The 21,525-nt window shown below is 46.5% G+C and overlaps 1 protein-coding gene across 1 annotated transcript in view; it reads right to left on the reverse strand.

The window, feature by feature from the left end:
* The window catches only part of RAP1GAP2 (RAP1 GTPase activating protein 2), a 358,594-nt gene extending 341,584 nt beyond the window's left edge, over positions 1 to 17,010 (reverse strand). Inside the window, exon 1 of the mRNA XM_033922698.1 lies at positions 16,943 to 17,010. Within this exon, the coding sequence (XP_033778589.1) occupies positions 16,943 to 16,986 (44 nt within the window). The 5' untranslated portion in view covers positions 16,987 to 17,010. The remainder of the gene's footprint in view (positions 1 to 16,942) is intronic.
* Positions 17,011 to 21,525: the final 4,515 nt, after the last annotated feature.

The raw sequence follows: 21,525 nt of genomic DNA on the forward strand, positions 1-21,525 counted from the left end.
CTTACGTTTGTACGGAATCTATCCCCTTTCAACTTTAGAGAGTGCCCTCTCATTCTCCCTACCTTGGAGAGGGTGAACAATCTGTCTTATCTGCTAAGTCTATTCCCCTTCAGTACCTTGAATGTTTTGATTATGTCCCCTCTCAGTCTCCTTTTTTCAAAGGAGAAGAGGCCTAGTTTCTCCATCTCTCACTGTGCAGCAACTCCTCCAGCCCCTTAACCATTTTAGTTGCTCTTCTCTGGACCCTTTCGAGTAGTACCATATCCTCCTTCATGTCTGGCGACCAGTGCTGGATGCAGTACTCCAGGTGAGGGCACACCATGGCCCGGTATAGCGGCATGATAAACTTCTCCAATATGTTTGTGATCCCCTTCTTTATCATTACTAGCATTCTGTTTGCCCTTTTCGCCACTGCTGCGCATTGCGTGGACGGCTTCATCAATTTGTCGATCAGAACTCCCAATTCTCTTTACTGGGAGGTCTCTCCAAGTACAGTCTCAGACACCCTGTATTCGTGCATGAGATTTTTGTTACCGACACGCATCACTTTATACTTATCCACATTGAACCTCATTTGCCATGTCGATGCCCATTTCTCGAGCTTCATTATGTCACATTGCAGATCTTCATAATCCCCCAGTGTCTTCACTACTCTGAATAACTTTGTATCGTCCGCAAATTTAATCACCTCACTCATCATACTAATGTCCAGATCATTTATAAATATGTTGAAGAGCATGGGTCTAAGCATCGAGCCCTGCGGCACCACACTGGTGACGTTCTTCCAGTCCGAGTATTGTCCATATACTCCCCTCTCTGTTTTCTATGCTCCAGCCAGTTTTTAATCCATGTGAGTATTTCACTCTCGATTCCATGGCTCGCAATTTTCCGAAGTAGTTGTTCATGCGGATCCTTGTCAAACACCTTCTGAAAATCCAGATATACAATGTCGACCGGATCGCCCTTGGCTATCTGCCTGTTTACTCCCTCGAAGAAGTGCAGCAAGTTTGTCAGACGAGATCTGCCTTTGCTGAAACCGTGCTGGCTGGTCCTCATCAGCCCGTGTCTGTCAAGGTGATCATTGATGCGGTCCTTTATCAGCACCTCTATCATCTTTCTCAGTACCAAGGTCAGACTCACTGGTCTGTAGTTTCCCAGATCTCCCCTCGAACCTTTTATGAAGATCGGTGTAACATTCGCCACCTTCCAGTCTTCCGGAATCTTTCCCGATTTGATCGACAGATTGGCTATTAGTTGAAGCAGTTCAGCTATAGTCCCTTTCAGTTCCTCGATGACCCTCGGATGGATGCCATCCGGTCCTGGGAATTTATCGCTCTTAAGCCTATCAATCTGCCTGCAAACCTCTTCTAGACTGACTGCCACCCCTGTCAGTTTCCCATCTTCGTTTCCAGCATATAGCCTGATGGGTTCCGATATGCTGTGTATATCCTCTTCGGTAAATACAGCCGCGAAAAATGTAAACTGAGATTTTTGGACAGAAAAAAAATGGGGCTTTGGTTTATATTCGAATCAGCACCCACCCAACCTGTTACAGGCCTCCTCCAGGCCTGCCATAAGACCTGGTGGTCCAGCAGTGAGCTGGGACAGGAGAGATCCTTCCCACTTCCTATCCCGGCCAACTCTAAAATATCCTGCCTCTCAGCCCTCTAAAATGCCTACCTTGAAAGCCCTGGTGGTCTAGTGGTGAACCAAGGCAGGAGTGACCTTCCTATGCTTCTGCCCCATGTGAGCCATTATCTAAAATGGCTTTGGTGAGTTCTCATGAATTCCTGTGGTCTCACAAGAACTCAGCAGTTATTTTAGTTAGCTGCTCACAGAAGGCAGGAGCATAGGAAGATAGCTACTGCTTCAGTTCACCACTGGACAACCAGGACTTTTAAAGTACGGTAAGCTTTCTAGAGGTCTGGGAAATGGGAGAGAAGTGAGATGTTTCAAAGTCAGCTGGGAAATGAGATGGGAGGGATCCCTCCTGTTCTGGCTCACTGCTAGACCACCAGGGCTTACAGCAGGCCCAGAGAAAGGTCTGCATGGCATCAAGGGAAGGAGGGAGAGAGTGGTAACAGGGTATAGAGCCTGGAAGGGCAGGGTAGGGGGAAGGGAGGAGGGAGGGGAGCTGGGTGCAGAGCCCAGCAGGGCAGGACACTTGAATATAAACCCTTGGCTAAATATGTCTGGTAGCGCTCTAGAAATAATAGTAGTAATAGTGATTTATATTCAAGTTAACCTTTTTTTCCCCTTTTAGGAGAAAAAAAAAAGTTACTTCAGTTTATACTTAGATTGGTTTATATTTGAGTATATACAGTAATTCTTTAGAATTATGGGTAAATTCTGTAAAACATGCAGCCGCTTGAGCAGAAATATTTTGACTAGCTGCATTCTGCCAAATAATAAACTAGGATGAGCCTCTTTTAACAATATAAACATACCTGTTCTTGTCCTGGGGACCATGTCAGGAATGCATCTTTGCATGGTTGGATGCGACACAATGACATCACACATGTGAGGTAGAAGCTTTTGAAAACGTGGGAGAAAGTTCTGGGTTTTGAAAAGCCATCTGAATGCCTGGACATGTCCTCTTAAAAGAGGACGTCTGGGTAAATCTGGCGTCTGGTAACCCTATGCTTTCACAGCTTTACTAATTGCCCCCCTCCCCCTTGCGAGGCCCCCTAAAACTGACCCCTCCCCTCCCTGCTCCCCTTCCTACAAAAAAAAAAAACCCCACAGCCCTGATTGATTAAGATGCTTAAGGCCCCCCCCCCCCAAGAAGGAACCTTAGGCATCTGAGCCAATCGGGGCTTTAGGCCCTTCCCTGTGTATTTCAGGATGCAGAGGGAAGGGGAAGGCCTACCATTTTGCAGTGGCAGGCCTGAGGAGCAGGAAGAAGTGGACATTCCTCCTGCTGTCAACAGGCGAAGGTTCAGGGTGGTGGTGGGGCTCGGGGGGCATCCAGTGGCAGGAGGAAGTGAGCATCCCTCCTGCTAATTTTTTTTTTTTAGGAATCGGAGGAGGGGAGGGGCAGTTTTGGGGGGCCTTGCAGGGGGAGTCAGTGCAGGAGGTGTTCACGGGAGGGAATAAGCACCCTCCTGTGGATTTTGGCTGGCATGGGGGAGAGGGTTCCACAGTGGCAAGAGAGTATGGCATCCATCCTGTGGATTTTGGTTGGCACAGGGGGAGGGTTCCACAGTGGCAGGAGGGAGTGGGCACCATCCTGCTTCTATTCTGTTTCCGGGATGTTGGGTAGGCTGGCACGGCATTTTTTAAAATGGGGTAGATACTGTGCATGTGGGCTTCCTCAAACTAGCTCTGCGCACGTGTCCAAGTAACTCTCAAAGTGACTGGTGGGATGGGATTATGTTGAACCTCCATGCAAATGATTTGCATGGAAACTTGTTGGAACATCAATCACTGTTCCAGAGTTGGCCAAGAAATTGGCCAACAGCGACTCACACAGTCTTAACTGTTTTGTGCATCTAGCCCAGAATACACTTTTCCTAAGCCCCCATTCTAGGCTTCTTTCATGAAGTCTCTTCTTTAAATGAACTATAAGGAAATGATTTATAAATTGATGGCTTGCAACAGTTCAAAGAATACATGCTCTTATATATACTGTAGGTATACAGAGCTGATCTAATCTTACTTAGCTGTTCTTACAGAGAGGGTGTGGACGTGTCACCCTGAAATCAGGAAAACGCCCATGCTGAAGATAAAAAGATAAGTTGATGGTGCTGACATAAACCAAATTACTTCCTTTCTGAAGAAAAAAAAAAGTTTCACAGCTCTTTCCAAGGACTTCCTTTTCTTCAAAAGCCTCAATTAAAAATGTGTTTTCGAAATGAGATCACCTGGGTGTTCACGAGCATATAGCTGTATACACAGTTAATTTGATTAAATTTCATTCCTGGATCCTTGGACTCCCCCCCACGCATCCCTGGGTCCTGAAATGTCCAATCATTACCTGTAGTTCTTCTGCAAAGCTGCGTTTTATTCAATGAGTGAACAGACTGATATGAACTGATGAAAGGAGTTAAAGGTGTGAGGACAATTCAGTAAAATGCAACTTTCTGTATATGGGTAGCTCTTGTACCCATTTTATTGATTTTCCTCACCCCACTATAACTCCTTGTATAGGAGCATCCTCCTGGGAAAGCACCTTCCTTGTCTATTTTAAAGCAATATAGTTCTTTAATGGGTTACTTTCAACTTGACCAAATAGGAGATTCCTTAGTGCAGCATGGATGAAAAACTAAAAGGTCAAATGCTTCTTTGAGAAGATTGTGGAGGCGTGAACATGTGCAAGACTTTGCTAAACTGTATTGGCTGAAATTAGAATATCGGATACGTTACAAATTGCTGGTAATGGTGTATCTCTGTGTACATGGACTAGCTCCAAAGTACACAGGCCTAGATTCACTAAACCTTCTGATCCTGTAAAGACGATCGCAAAACCAGTTTTACTGGTTTGCAATTGTTCCTGTTCCCCGACCTGATTTATTAAACGGCCCACCGCCCACTTAACTATCCAATCCGCCCATGCCGACTGCTGTAGACTTATCGATAACTGTATTACCAACAGGCATCCCTCCTGCCATTCGTTGGCAGCGGCGGGCATAGGCAGGCGGTGGCAGGCATTTTTTGGGGGGTGAGGAGAGGGAGCTTTTTTTCATTTTTTTTAAATTCACCAGACATTTTGCATGTGTAATACACGCAAAAAATAACTGGCCCATTAAAAAAAAAAGAAAAAAAGCCGGCAGAAGCCCCAACAGCAGTGAGCTATTGAGTCGGGGATAGTGAATCAATCGCTGTTTCAAGATCGGCCAGAAATCGGCCAACAGCAATTGAATCACTATCTTTAGTGAATCTGGCCCTTAGTGGATAGTATTCTGCCATATGTTCCACTTCCGAAGTTGCATTCTGTGCAGATATGTATATTCCACCAGTTAAACAACTATGATTGAAAGTGTCTAGAGCAAGTATGTTCTCCTGTCCAGGAGCATGGAATGAGATTCAGACATATATGCGTGAGCAGGGAAATCTGTATAATTTTAAGAAATTATTGAAGTCATTTCTATTTTGCAGGATAAAGTATAGGAACCGAGTTGTTATGGTAACTTTAAGTGCTGGTCGCCGGCATGTTCTGATTGTCTGTGTTTAGTTCATACTGTAAGTAAAGACATTATAATTGTGAATGTTCTGCTTTGTATAAAGTGGGATATAAATAAACTATAAAATAGCTAGTGGGCACATGAACTTTCTTTTCATCAGATGACCAAGCAAGATCCTCTTCAAAAAGCACAACTTAGGTAATTTAGGCCTAGGGCATAGAGAAAATAGAGGAGAGGCTACTAGGGGCCCACAAAAAATGTCCAATTCTACAATTTTACATGGTAGGAACATTTTGACACAACAGTCAAAATTCAGGTTGATGCATTCACAACTACCGTAGCTGTTTCTTTTCTTTCTTTCATTTTTTATTTTTATTTTTTTTGAAACCCAGATAAAAAGCAATTTATTACTTCTCTTGTAGAAATTCTTCTACATAGCAAATCAAGAAGAAAATTTGACTTAACTACTATTAATTATTTCTATAGCGCTATCAGACGCATGCAGCGCTGTACAGAGTCAAAGAGTAAGAAAACAGTCCCTGCTCGAAAGAGCTTACCATTTAAACAGGCAAGACAGACAAAGAGGATGTCATGGATACAGTTAAAGGGAACGATTAATCAGCTGGCTGGGGTTAAGGATTGAAAGCTATATCAAAAAGATGGGTTTTCAGTCTGCTTTTAAACAAAGGGAAGAGGCCTTTCGGACAAACTCAGGTAATTTATTCTAGACATAGGGGGCAGCTAGATACATTAAAATGGGCAGTGGTTAGTATATAACATCACAAATACCTTCCTTCTTCCCATCTTCTTTCTGCCTCACAGATACAACCTGATCTACTCTTTACCTTCACTAGAAATGACCAATGATCTTCCTTTGTAACCCACCATTTATAACCGCAAGGTAATGGCGGAATAGAAATCTCTAATGTAATGTAATGTAGTGACTAGGGTTGGACTCAACTGGCCAGCCATGGTCAACAAATGCTTCGATCATCCAGTCATTTCTGCAGACCTCTATAATGTTCTGCGTCACTGCCCAAGGCTCCTCCAAAAAAATACGCTCCATGTATGACCAAAATTGATTACTTCTCTTGTAGAAATTCTTCTACATAGCAAATAAAGAACAAAATTTGACTTAACGCATACCTTTATTAAGATCTACAAACCAACATCTCCTTTCAATTCCTTCTTTAAAAGGTCAACTATTTTATCGACCCTTAAACATACATATCCGGTGGGGGGGGGGGAGGGTTTTGCATTGGAATTTCATTCAGGGAATATATGAAGGTTTCCTGTAGGTATGTACTTTTTCAGATTATTCGTTTGGGGGGAGGTGAAAAATAATTGTACAATTAAAAAATGGGATCACATAACCCCCTATTATCAAAAGCTTCATTGGTTGCCCCTGGAGGCAAGAGGCTTGTTCAAATTTGCCTGTCTTTGTTTTAAATCTATACTGGGCTCAGCCCCCACATACCTGGTTGCACATTTCAACTTGGACTGCCCCAGCAGATCTACACGCAGAGTCCATATGGCCTGCCGATACAAAAGATACCTAGACAGAACACTTGCTTTCCAAGCAGGCCAAATGAACAACTGGCTGAGCATCTTAATAACACACGCTTCCTCCTATCTAAGTTTTAGAAAACTAATAAAAACAAACTTATTCAACCGATTTGTAGATTTGTATCCTAATTGCTTCCTTTGCCCTATCGCTTTACTCCATCTGATTTTTACCACGTTCTCTCATTTCCTCTCTGCTCTTGGCCTACTGGAATTGATGTCTGTCCAGTGCCCCTCTCTCGCTGATTGTTTGCGGCAGGCTCCTGCTCTCTTTTTCCTGTATCCGCTTCATGTACTTTAATACCTTCTTTGTACCTATCTTCGCTGATTGTCCAGCTCCTCTTATTGTGAACTGCCTCGAACTACTATGGCTTTGGCGGTATACAAGAATAAAATTATTATTATTATTAATAATGTCTAAGTTAATATACATAAATTTACACGAAACGCACATTGAAATTGTTTCTTTGCACTATGGTAGTTTGGAAATTTAATAAAAACTTACAAAAAAAAAAAAGTCATAAATACAAGCGTGCTGACATCTTCTCAGTTACCGCCCCCCCCCCAAAAAAGCATGGAATTACTTACCAATACATCTTAGAGAAGAAACAATATTAGATAAGACTTAAAGGCTCCCTTAAAAGCTACCTCTACAAAGACGTTCTTGATAAATAAGATCAGACAGTTAAACTTTGATCAACACAATCATTGTTCTGCAATGGTCAAAATTCAGCCCTATTATTGGCAGTTCTTATCCCTCCCCTAAATGTTTTTCCCATATTTGTTCTCTTTTAATCAAACTGTAGTTCTACCCTTTTACCTGAGCCTCAATTTAGTCCTGATTTATGTGTCTTTTTATGTCCTCATATTTCTATTTTTATTATTGTAAATCGCTTAGAAATTTTTTATAAGCATTTTTATCAAAATTTTAAATAAAACTTGAAAACTTAACTAGGGTTGGACCCAAGAGGCCAGCCAAGGTCAACAAATGCTTCGATCACCCAGTCATTTCTGCAGATCTCTATAATGTTCTGCATCAATGACCAAAGCTCCTTGTATGACCAAAATTTCAACAAATAGCACTGATAGATGGCATGGCTGTATAAAAATAAGTGGACAAGGCATGCAACCTTTTTCTCTCCTCTCAGAGAGAGAAAAGTGTAGTTACTTACCTGTAACGTAGGTTCTCCGTGGACAGCAGGATAGTCAGCCACATATGGGTGTTGTCCCAACAGCTCCCAATTTACGGATAAGCTCTCCAATAGCTCAGAGAGATTTTTTTTTTTTTTTTTTTTCTGAGCACGTGCAGAGCCCGGGCCCCACTGGGCATGCCCGAGCCCTACCCATTTCCCCCTGCTTCCCCCTAATCCCCAGGATGTTCCTAGCTGTGGCCGGGTCGGCCGTATGGGGAGGCGGGTGGGTTGTATGGCTGACTATCCTGCTGTCCACGGAGAACCTACGTTACAGGTAAGTAACTACACTTTCTCCTAGGACAAGCAGGATGAGTCAGCCACATATGGGTGACTCCCTAGCCGAGGGATGTACCGACTGGACCTGCGCCTTAGCGCTTTGTGCATCCCTCGCCTGGCTGTGGAGGCCGAGCCGGGCAGGGTAATCAGGCAAAGCAGGTAAAGTTGTGGAAACAAGGTTTTAGATAAAGTGCTGTGTTAACTGAGCAATAATACTCACAGAACAGTGAACTGGTCAATGACAATCAATGAACAGTGAGAAACCAACTGGTCAACAGTGACAATTCGTACTTGCATGTGAGAATTCATACTTGTCTATTCCACGTTCAGTCTAGACAGGAGTGCTGGGAGACCTACTTAACTCGCAGAACAGCGAAAACTGGTCAATGACAATCAATGAACAGTGAGGAAAACCAACTGGTCAACAGTGACAATTCGTAACTGGTCCACAGTGACGATTCGTGCTTGCATATGAGAATTCATACTTGCCTATTCCACGTTCAGACTAGACAGGATTGCTGGAAGACCTACTTAACTTACAGAACAGTGAAACTGGTCAATGAAAATCAATGAACAGTGAGAAAAACCAACTGGTCAACAGTGACAATTCGTAACTGGTCAACAGTGGCGATTCGTACTTGCATATGAGAATTCATACTTGCCTAGTCCACAATCAGGCTAGACAGGATTGCTGGAAGACCTACTTAACTCACAGAACAGCGACAAGTGGTCAATGACAATCAATGAACAGTGAGAAACCAACTGGTCAACAGTGAAAATTCGTACTTGCATGTGAGAATTCATACTTGCCTATTCCATATTCAGTCTAGACAGGCGTGCTGGAAGACCTACTTAACTCACAGAACAGCGACAACTGGTCAATGACAATCAATGAACAGTGAGAAAACCAACTGGTCAACAGTGACAATTCGTACTTGCATATGAGAATTCATACTTGCCTATTCCACGTTCAGACTAGACAGGATTGCTGGAAGACCTACTTAACTTACAGAACAGTGAAACTGGTCAATGACAATAAATGAACAGTGAGAAACCAACTGGTCAACAGTGGCAATTCGTACTTGCATGTGAGAATTCATACTTGCCTATTCCACATTCAGTCTAGGCAGGAGTGCTGGAAGACCTACTTAATCAATATCTATAACCCCCTACTTGATCAGTGTTTGTCGATATTTATAACACCCTACTTGATCAGTGTTTGTCAAGGCTGTGCTAGTGGTTGCTGTCCCTCCTGGGAGGGAAGAGACACTTCCAAGACTGCTCGGCCGAATGCATTTGGAGCGTGGAATGCTATGTCGAGGCAGTAGTGCTTGGTGAAGGAGATGCACTCTTATATCCAGCGCGAGCGTTTGGTGGCCGGAAGTCCTGGTCTGTTTTGGTCGTAGGAGACGAACAATTGAGGCTTGTCTAATCTGCTGCATAGTCAGGGCCCACACACAGTCAGGAGGTGTTGCTGAGGTGGCAGTGTGCCTCCCTGTGGGAAGATGTAGAGTGCCGGGAGGCACGCTGAAGCTACCTTCGGCAAGAATCGGGGGTGGTTCTGGGTACCACCCTGTTCTCATGGGGGAGTGTGTAGGCAGAGACGATGGTCCGGGTTTTCCCGGCCAGGAATACGGGATCTGCCTCCCCCAAAGGTTTGAAGGGGTCGAGGTGAGCTGATGCGGCACCAAGTTGAGGTCCCATCCGGGCGGTGGTGGTCTGACCGGTGGGTGCAGATTGGACAGTCCCTTCATGAAATTTTGTGATTACTGGATGCCTCGACACTGGTTTGTTGTCTAGGCCAGCGTGGTATGCTGCGATTGCACTTAGGTGGACCTTGATGGAAGTGGGTTTTAGGTCCCCCTGAGATAAGCTCAGTATGTACTGCAGGATTTCCGGTATGGGGCAGTTGTAGGGGTCTCGCTGCGTGTCTGTGCCCTGGTAGCGGAGCCTTCTCCCTTTCAACCCATAGCGTTTTCTGGTTGAAGGTCTTCTGACTGCCATAAGAGTGTGCTTCACGTCTTGTGGTAGGTTCATCCTCTCATCATCAATGCGGTCAAGCTAAGGAACGCAGGTTGTGGTGGAGGGTAAGGTTCCCGCGTTGTGTAATGAGAACTGCACTGATCGGGAGGGGGGAGAGGAGGGTGAACCGCTATCCCTTGCCGGAACGGGAACCATGGTTGCAGGGGCCCGAACAGGGCAATCATGATCACCAATGCTCTGTCCTGAAGAATCTTCTGCAGGACTTAGGGTGTGGCGGGTAGGCATATAAGAGACCTTGGTTCCAACTCACAGACAGACCGTCGGGGCTGAGACGGCGAAGGGTTGATCTCTTTGCGCAGAAGGTCGAGTATTTTGAGTTCGGTTCGGTTGCAAACAGGTTGATACTCGGTGTGCCCCAGGTGCTGAAGATCTTCTTCATCGCCGCTGGGTTGAGACACCACTCATCGGGATCCAGCTGGTGGCTGAGTCTTTCTGCCAGGTCGTTCTGCTCCCACGGGAGGTAAGTTGCCTGGATGGGGCATTGAATGGAGTTGGAGAACTCCCACATGTGGCAAGCTTCCTTGCATAGCGAGGTTGACCCTGTCCCTCCCTGTTTGTTGATATAGTGCAAGGCCACCTGGTTTTCTGTTTGGGTGAGGACTGCCCTGCCTGTTTGAGGGTTTCGCGGGCATTCCCTAAGGCCCTGAGCTACAGTAGGTGGGTGGTCAGAGGTTGGGTACACTGGTCCCAGTGACGTCTGAGGTGCCCTTTCCGGGATCACATGAGTAGTCAGGTGTGCTGCACAACAAAGACCGGAGCGTGCTGACGATGAGCTGCTGGCAGGGAAGCACTGGGCCAGGGATGTCATGGCGGCGATCTGGTAGTCCCGTAGGACGGCCTTGGTCTGCGTGGTGTCGATGACTGCCCAGATGAACGATATCCCCTGGGTGGGTATCAGGTGGGATTTCATGTAGTTGATGAGGAACCCCAGTTCTTGGAGGAGGGTTATGGTGGTTGACGGGGCTGCTAGCTGTCGAGATAAGATAGGACGCGCACCCCTTGAAGGCGAGGATGTGCCACTGCCACGCACTTTGTGAACGCTCTTGGAGCCGTTGAGAGTCCATGGTGACGCGGGGGTTCCTGGAGTAGAAACCCCTTGGTGATCTCCTCTGTTCGTCACCGCCTCTATTGATTTTGCCGAAGCAGGTCCTCTCCTTGCTGCGGGAAAATTAGATCGTCAGATGGAGGGTGGCCTCCTGATAAAGCCGCATCTGGAACTGGAGCGCAGCAATACGTGCGCTCAGCATTGCGCCCTTGAAGGTCTTTTTCCCCGTGGAAACCAGGGTTTTTCAGTTCCTTCCCTGACGGTAGTTGGAGGGGGGGGGGGGGGTCGTGCTGCCCTGTTTCTCTTAAGCTACCGCAATGTCCATGTATGGCTGCTGCGGGTTGTGGAATCCCTGGGCTGGAAAGATCTGGTACTTCAATCCCAGTCTCCTTGATGTTGGTTGCCCTGAGGAGGGAGGCAGCCAAATCTTGTCTCTGCAGTCCAGGAGGTTCTTGTGGGCTGGAATCACCACTGCCTGCGTGAAGTACTGGTACTGGTAGTTCAGGCCTTGTAGTACTCTGCCTTGGGTACTTGTTGTCCACCCACGTGGATCTTGAGAAAGCTGTGAGATTCTGGAGGGACTTGGGGTGAGTCCTCGTTTGTGGGGTTTTTTATTTTATTTTATTTATTTATTTATTTTATTTTTTTTTTTTTTTCGGGGGTGGTGACTCGGGGCATGGTTGGAGGCTGGTGTGTAGCTTGTTCCTCCGTTGCTTGGTTGCATGGCATGCCGCTGGACCGCGCCATGTTGTTGTGCGTGGCTCCCTCTAAAGGGCAATGTGGGGAGTGTAGCCCGCTGAGAGAGGAGTGGGTCAGCAGGAGGATTAACTGTGGCTGCTGGTCCCATCCCTGGTGGTTCGCAGGTTCATGTGCTGCTCCACTTGACTGGTTGGGTGGCTCCATGTATCTCACCGCCCTTCTCTGTCCATCTTGAGAGGGGGGGGGGGGCCTGCAGAGAGGGGGCAGGGTGCACCCCTTCATCTGTGCCAGTGCTCCTGGCTGCGTTTCCCACTGTGCCTGTAGGCAGAGAAAAGGGGGGAGATAATGCCTCTTGCGTGGGCTTCTCCTGCTGTACTGCCTATTGTATATTAAACTGTACAGCGCTACATATGCCTTTCAGTGCTATAGAAATCATGAAAGTATCAGAGTCCCTCATACTAGCTGGAAAAGCACTCTGCCTAGGTATTATGAAGAGCAAACAGCTTTTTAGACTGAGGAGTTTCAAAGCCCCACCTTTGGAGAGGCAAGGTCTGACCTGCCGCATCTCTGAAGATATCAGCACCCTGCTGAGAAAAAACCGACTCCTCGTTCCCAACATGAGAGGGGGAGGGGGGCAGGGTGAGAAAGGTGTGAATTGTAGACTCTGCAGGACCCCAAGAGAGAAAGAAACATCGAGGAGTTGTTTTTTTGTTTTTTGTTTTTTTTCAGCATGTCCTTTATAAGCTGAACTCTGGGGCAGCATGTCTCCTACTGGGGGGAGAGATCTGCAGGTCCCCTCCAAGGGAAAGAAGCATGAGAGATTCTTTCTCCTTAACATTCAGATTGGGAGGAGGGTGGGGCAGAGCCCTCGGAGCTGCAACAGATTATCAGAGGTTTTTTCCCAAAAACAAGCAGATAGGACTTACCTTTGAACCCCGATTCTTCTCCCTGCAGCGTGCCTCGTTGTGCCCCTTTCTCAGGCTGCTTGTAGCTGAGCCGGCATCCTGAGATGATCGGGGAGGCGTGCCCCTGCAATCTCCCTGCCTGCTGATGTCAGGAGGGGTTCCCCGAGGAGTTCTCTCTTCGGAGAGGCGGGTCTGGCTGCTGGTTGGCTGGTTGTGCAGGAGGGGCGGACCTGGGCGGCGATCCCCTGCTGCTGGGAGGCATGGCCGATCGGGGATTGGCTCCTCCGTTGCTAGGGGGCGTGTTAGGCCGGTAGCTGGCTGCTCCTCCATTGGTGGGAGGCGTGGCTGCATGCAGGCTGGTTTCTCCCTGGGCTCCCTTTCCATTTGCTGCTCCCTCGTTGCTGGGGGGCGTGGCTTCACGCTGGATCGGGCTGTGGAGGAGCAGGGAGATGGCTTCTCTTCCGGTCCACACGTGGGGGTAGGTGCGAGACCGGGAGGCGCCCCCAGCGATGTGCCCATTCGGGCAGAGGCCGATGGTGTTCCCGATGACTTCGGGAGGGGGGGGGCCGGATGGCAAACCCCGATCGGCTTCTTGCAGGGGCCGACGGCTAGCGACAGCATGCAAGACCTCCGGGAGAGATTTCTCGACCGGGCAAGTTGCAGTCGGGGGGGTCGACTGAGCCAGGACGTCCTGGAGGCTCCTCACTGGATTCTTCTGTGGATCCCCCGCTGCTACACTCCGATGAGGATGGCTGCTGGAAGACGATTCTCGGGCCTCACTTCTCTTCAAGAAGTCTCTCAGTGCCCTCTTCCTCAGCTTGCGTGCCCGTGGAGACAGACGGACGCAGAGCATGCAACACTGTTCCTCGTGTGCTGTGCCCAAGCAGCGAACGCACAACTCGTGAGGGTCCAGTGTGCTCATCCTTTTCCTGCAGCGCGGACATTTCTTTGATGTTTCTGGCATCTTCAAGATGGTAAGTAGAACAAGTTTTGATTGTAGAAAAATGGAGAGCTGTGGAAAAATCCGACCGATGGGAACGGGCGGAAACTAAAGACTGGGGATTAGGGGGAAGCAGGGGGAAATGGGTAGGGCTCGGGCATGCCCAGTGGGGCCCGGGCTCTGCACGTGCTCAGAAAAAAAAAAAAAAAAAAATCTCTCTGAGCTATTGGAGAGCTTATCCGTAAATTGGGAGCTGTTGGGACAACACCCATATGTGGCTGACTCATCCTGCTTGTCCTAGGAGAACAAGTGATACAACACTAAAGGTCATCACTGCTCCTACTGTAAGTGAAGTACCAGCATGTCCACAATTACTTAACCAACAACAACACACTCCTAATTTGCCAAACAAATCCTAAACTAGAAAAAACAAGGAAGGCAACCAAGTCACATCAAGGTCTGTGAGGGGGAAGCTCAAAGTGCCTAACTTGGCTCACAACTTGCAAACCAAATATAGTGTAATATGTCAAAGAACATGTCACATTATATGATGTTATAGGGCGCTCTCAGTGTGAACCCTCAGTGATAGGAGCTCAGCTCCGACACTTCACTTCTGGGCCAAGGCCATAAGCCTCCACCCGCACACCATCATCGAGCGCCCTGTGTGTGCAGAAATCAAACCAATCAACAATCAAAGTGAGTAAATGAAACTCAACACAAACAACCTGAGCGACCCCCACACAAACCCTGCCAGCCAAACCCCCTCAAAAAACTCACACAAAATCACAAACAAAGTCAAAAACCATACCAAAAAGTGAAAAGCATGTCCAAAAGAAACAATACTTATCCAAAACTGTCACACAAACGGAAAAACCGCACCAGGAGGAGAGGTACAACTGCGCTGGTTTCGGGAGGAGCCCTTCTTCAGGAACCTGGCCTCCAACAGAACACAAGCCTCCAGCCTTCCTCTCTGCTTGTCTTGTGCTATTCCATAAGTGGCACTCTGAGTTGGGTGCCATTTATATAGTACATAGCGCCAGAATCCGTGGGCACAAGGATTTACACCAACTTAAGCGCGAGGTGAATCCTTGCGTGTAAATTAGGCATGGATCCCCCAAATTCTACACCACACGTATCTTTAGTGAATACCCCCTACCAACCTGTGCTCCTGCCGTGGTCATGCCCCTTTTTCAGTTGCACGCGAGAAGGTTTGCGCCCGCATCTTTATGGAACATACGTAAATCCAAACAGTTGCCAATTAGTCCCAATAATTGATCGTTAGCGCCCAGTTACTGGCACTGATTGGCTCATTAAATTAGGCGTGCAAACCGGGCTCGCAAAACTTTGAGCACCAAATTTAGAACCCGGGGGGTAGATACACAAATTTGCTATTCTAGAATACTAGCTTAGCACCTAGATTTTGAGAGCTGAACTTCAGCACCCTTTATATAATTGTTCTATTTAATGATAATTCTAGAACGTCGGCACCAACATCAATTATGCATGTAAATATTCACAATATTCACATCCACAGGTATGTGTACAAATCAGTGCATACATGTGGAAAATCTGCTTAAGCACTACTCCATAAATGCATACATACCTTACATAACATTTATGTGACAGGTAGATACTGTGTAACCATGGGTCAGAGTTGGTGGCATAGCGAGGGTAGGAGGCACCTGGGGTGGGGGTGCCCCAGTGCCTTTGTCTCCACCTCTTGCTCCTTCTGTGCTCTCCCACTCCTTCCTCATCCCCTACGCCATACTCACACCCTCTCTTTCCCCATACCTCTTTAAATCTTTCCCAGCGTGAGCAGCTTCTCTCGCCTGCTGCTCATGCCGGCCTAGGCTTTCCTTCTGACATCACTTCCTGGCCCCGCAAGCCAGAAGCGATTTCAGAGGGAAGCCAAGCCGGTGCGAGCAGCAGGCTGGAAAAGTTTCTCGTGCTAGTGAAGACTTAAAGCAGTGGGGATGGAGGTGGGGGCGGGGAAGGAAGGGCGCAAACGTGGCATGGGAGGGTGGAGAGGTGCCTGTGCACGCACCACGTCAGCAACTCCACTAAGACAGTGCCCGGGGTGGTCCCCTCCCCCTCTTACTACACCACTGGTCAGAATCTAGACAGTGCATGCTATAAGATACACGTATGTCACTGATATTTAGGCACAAGTACTTACACCAGCTCTATGCCTGACCTAAGTGCTCACGGAACACCCCCATATATGCTAGTATTCTATAAAGAAAAGTAGACACTTCTTTCTTTTATAGAATATGCTCCAATCAGGTGCCCTTTAAGTACCTATATATACAGTATATATGGTGCACCTGACAAATGTGCACAGACAATTGCCCCGTCAAATGCACGCATGACAAATATGCACTGGACCAGCTTGGTAACCCATCAAATACGCGCATGACAAATTTGTTCCATCAAATGCGCGCAGCACCAGCTCGGTAACCCGTCAAAGGCACGCATTTCTCATGCACACATTTGACAGGGTGTAATTGTCTGCACGCAATTGCCATGTGAAGATTTGACAGGGCGTAATTGTCTGCACGCAATTGTCATGCACACATTTATTTGATGGGTCACCACTATATATAGGTGCACAGTTATACTGTAGAATTGCTATCTCTAGGGTGGAAAATTGTACTGTCTGATAGAGACTATTAAGAACTCACTAGTGGATATCCTGGGACCTAGTTCTTGGGACATGGATCAAAGTCCCAGATAGAGTTTAAATTGTAGGAACAGTAGGATTTAGTTTCTTCAGTTTATAAATTATTCTCATCTATACGGAGCATTAATGTCAGCTTAAGACTTGTTTTGGGTCCTGAATATTTTTATGTTATGAAAAGTTAGCAAATATTTTTAAACAATGAAAGAAAGGTATATTTTCAACACAGATTATAATTTTCACTGGGGGAATCTGCTGTAGTCTCTCTTCTCCCTAGGTGAGGTGTCTCAGACTGGTCCTACACAACCCATGAGACACCCAGGGAGAAGAGAGGTCAGTTTGAAAACTGAAGCCAAACTGTGTCCCATTCTCAAAGGCACACTCTGATTATAACAAGAAAAAAGAAGTTAGAGTCACAAACAACAAGTTCCTTCAATGCATATTAAAACAACATTTTTGTCACTGTTCAAGCACCCACCAGCCATAGCCTCCGAAGGACACGCTACGCTTTCTGTGAAACATTGGGTATCCGTAGAAACAGCCTCTATACCATGCTTCAGATGGCAGCAGTGCCAGATGAGGTAGGTGAAGGAGCAAGGGTGCAGGAGAAAGAAGTTTCTGCCTTTGCTCCACTGCAGACGAATGCACAGCCTCTTCTCCAGGTTCGATAAGAACCCCCCTTCCTCCCCCTCACACCACACACCATATACCACTTCCTGCTTGGACTCTTCCACCCCTCCATGTGACTTCTGCAGATCTGATGCAGAGGCTGTTTTGTAGTTTACTTTGGGGAGGAGACTTTGTTTTCCTCCTCAATATTATTTTTCTTATGTGCTTCTTGTTTTCATTCTAAAAATGGTGCCTATTCTCATATTTCATCTAGTTCTAGTAACTACTGTACTTCTCTTTAAAGTTGGAAAACCAGCCGATGCCCTCCTGATCCCCAGTGTGGCCCTCCTGATCCCAAGCAGACTGTAGAAAAATGACCTTTAACTGAAAACTGGATGCCCTAGCCAGGTGAAGACAAAAGAGGTCAGAAACTCTGAGAAGCAAGCCCAGTTCAAGCATTTTATTTATTTAATAATTTATATTCCACATATCCTACAATTCTATGTGGATTACAAATTATTCAGGTAATCAAGCATTTTTCCCTAACTGTCCTGGTGGGCTCCCACCTTATCTAATTTACCTGGGGCAATGGGAATTAAGGGCTAGATTCACTAACCTGCCTCTCCGTGATTGATCCGTGGGCAATTGATTGAAGGCAGGCTGACAAATTCACTGAAAGCCTACATGCAAATAGGGACGATCGTTGGCACGCCCCCCTACCCTCAACCGTATGGATCGCTGGAGAGCAATCCTTGAGCATGCGCAGACCATCTTGCTTGACTGTAGATGGGTCTGTACATGCGCTGGCCCTTCATGCCCGTCAGAGCTTTTTTTAATTTTTTTATTTTATTTAGCCGACTGTTTTTTCTACTTCATGAGCCCGTGGTTTTAACCCACTTTAAACCCGTGCGTTAAAACCACAGGCTTGCACTGCGGGGAAGGTCAGGCGAGTCAGGGCTGAGCAGGGCAGCAAGACAGAGCTGGAAAGTCTGGGGCTGAGAGCAGGAGATTGGAGCAGAGCAGAGAGCAGGGCGGCAGAAGGCAGGGCAGTTGGAAAGGACCTGAGCGACTGGTCCTCAGCAGTCACTTATTTTTCAATCGGTCAGCCCTGTTGGTGTCCCTCCTTTTGTTTAATGAATCACTGCCTGCCTACATTTGAATGCTGTTCCCCCTCATTTGCATGCGCGTATCGGAGGATGATTGTGACAGAGGTTAGTGAATCAGGTCGCAAAGGGGTCGCAAATTGTATCAGTACACGATCATTTTGCTTAGTGAATCTAGCCCTAAGTGACTTGCCCAGGGTCACAAAGAGCTGTGCAGGATTCAAACCCATAACCTCAGGGTGCTCAGGCTGTAGCTCTAACTACTGCACCACATATTCCCATAAAAGGCACCTGAGGCAAACCTTCAGATCTGTACCCCTATTCAGTTAATTTTCAGGTCTCCAGGCACCCTGTCCCCCAAATTTTGATAATTAAATTCAACAATCATGATCATCCCAACACCAGCCCTTCCAGAACAATCCTGCAAAAATACTGTTGTCAATAATGACTTTTTAAATGGGTGTGGGTACTGTAAAGGCGGAGCCATATAGTGGCCCAGCCCTTAAAGCTGGCCTTGTATAAGTACAGCTACTTTTTTCTTACATACTTTAAAAATATGTGCTAACATAATTGGACATCATACTTCTAAACAGGACTTTTTAGTGCTGTTGCCTGCTGGTACTATGTATCAGCATCTTCCCCCCCCCCCCCCCCCCCCCGACCTGCCAGTCTGTTCATCCCTCTCGTCACTGGCAATGGCAGTCTGAGTGAATTGCCGGGGCCTTTCCTCTGCAGCTGTCCTGTCCTCATGTAAACAGGAAGTTGCATCAGAAGGGTGGGACAGCTGCACAGGAAAGGCTTAAGCAGTTCTCTTTGAATGCTACTGCTGTCAAAGAGGGGATATTTGACCACCGGAGAAGGGACTGCAAGCTATAGGCCGCAGGCTTTGGTCAGAAGAAGGCAAGGCTCTGGATCTATGGGGGGGAAGCTGAGATGCTGCAGTCGTGGGATGCTCAGGGAAGAGGAGGATGAGGTTCTGGATTCATGGGGGGGGGTTCAAGGCAGAAGAGTGTGAGGTGCTGGAGTCATGGGGGGCTGAGCGTAGAAGAGGGTGAGATCTAGGGAGATGAGGGAAGAAGAGGGAAGGTGGTTAACTTGGGGTGGAGCTGAGGGAAGACGAGGAAGAGGTGTTGCCTCATTGGAAGGGGGTGTACTATTTTCAGTGATGACGTTTTATATTTTCCATGGCTCGTAAAATGGATTTGGCTACTGTAGGGGTATAGTTATTATAGGGGCAAAGCCATAGATATTGACCCCACCCTTAAGGTTGACCTTCTATGAGTACCAGTACTAGATAATGACACATGGCAAATTTGTCCCCGTCACCGCAGGAACTCAATTTCCCAATCTCGTTCCTATGAGTTTTGTCCCTGTCCCATTCCTGTAAGCTCTGCCTTAACCACACAAGCCTCGAACACTTATGATTTTAACATGTTTGAGGCTTGTGCAGATGAGCATGGAGCTTGCAAGAATATGCTGATGGTTCTTTGAACTTGTGCGACTGTCAAATCGTTTTGTCTTAACTGCAGCTGCTTTTGCTGCCCTCCCAAAAGCTGTTGCCCAGGGCGTCTAGTGATAAGACTGGCCCTACTGACAAGGATGGTTTAGAGCAGGGGTGCCCAAATGGTCGATCATGATCGACCAGTAGATCACAAAGGCAACGCAAGTTGATCACATTGCCTTTGTGATCTTTTACTTCCTGCCTCCCCGAGCCAGGCCAGGAGCGTGCAAGTGCCAGACCCACAAGACTTCACCTCAGACATCAATTCTGGGCCAGCCAATCGCTGCCTGACTGGCCTGGAACTTCCTCTCTGACATTAGAATTGATGTCAAGAGGTGAAAGCTTGTGGGCCTGGCACTTGTACGCGCCAGGCCTGGCTCGAGGAAGCAGGGAGAAATTGACGTGGTGGCTTGGGGGGTTAGGAAAAGAATCTAGAAAGTGGAAAAATCAACAAAACTCTGCAGGAGGCACTGCCCGAGACCCTGCCTAGGAAGAAGCAATGATGCTGGTCAAGAGCACCTTGAGAGATACTGGTGGAGAGAGAAAGAAAAACAGGCAGGCAGGGGGAGAGAGAATGAAAGAAAAGGGGAGGAGGCAGAAAGAAAGAAAGAAAGGTAGTAAGAAATATTGGATTTACAGAAGAAGGAAGTGCAACCCAAGACTCATGAAATCACCAGTCAAAAAGGTAGGAAAAATGATTTAGTGATCAAATTAGTGATCAATTTAATGATCAAAATGTGTCCGTTTTGAGAATTTATATCTGCTGTCTATATTTTGCACTATGGCCCCCTTTTACTAAACCGCGATAGTGGTTTTTAGCGCAGGGAGCCTATGAGTGTCAGGAGCTACGAGGGGCATTTAGTGCAGCTCCCTGCACTAGAAACCGCTATCGCGGTTTAATAAAAGGGGAGGGGTATATTTGTCTATTTTTGTATAGTTGTTACTGAGGTGACATTGCATATTTTAAAGTCATCTGCCTTGACCTCTGAAAAAAACCCAGAATACAAATGATAATTAACTTTTTCTCTGCTTACAGTGTGCTTTGTGTTTTTTTAAATTTTATTGTTGGTAAATCATTTTGACTTGGTCATTTTAAAAGTAGCTTGTTCCATGTACTTCTAGAGAAAGGAGTTGTTCCAAAGTACTGGAGATGGACTTATATGGTTCCTTTCCACAAAATAGAAAGGAGGCTACTGGAGCTGTGGGCCCAGTTTGATAAGTAAATTAATGGATATCCTGCTAAAACAGGGTACTGCAATTTCTGGAATCGAGTGGATTACAGAATCTAAGGCAGCACAGTTTTAGGAGAGGTAGGTCTTGTCAGATAAATCTAATCCATTTCTTGTACTGAGAGAGTCAGATCAGGGAAAAGTACTTAGATTTCAGCAAGGCTTCTGACACAGATGCACATTGGTAACCTATAAATAAACTGAGTGCTCTCAGGTAGCCCCTAAGGAGACTGGGACTGGGTTATTAATTGGCAACAGAGGGTAATGGTAAATGGTAACTGTCACAGGCCTCAGACCTTGATCTGGGTCTTTCCAATATTTTTGTGATATTGCACAAGGGCTGTCAGGAGAGGTTTGCCTCTTTGTGGATGATACCAAAATCTACAAAGAGTAGATACCTTAAAAGATATGGATAATGCGAGGTGAAAATTGAGGAATGACCCAGATCAGTGTTTCACAACTTTTCACATCAGTTACCACCTAAGTTTAATAAGCTTAATATATAACCCTTAAAAATATGTCAGAGTGGTTTACAATTTGTAATAAAACATTGAACAAATTTCAATGCAGTAGCCCTGAGCTCTAATCGACATCGATTTTCAAATGGACATTCCAAAAA

Source organism: Geotrypetes seraphini, chromosome 15 (genome assembly GCF_902459505.1).
Source record: "Geotrypetes seraphini chromosome 15, aGeoSer1.1, whole genome shotgun sequence".
Classification (NCBI taxonomy): domain Eukaryota; kingdom Metazoa; phylum Chordata; class Amphibia; order Gymnophiona; family Dermophiidae; genus Geotrypetes; species Geotrypetes seraphini.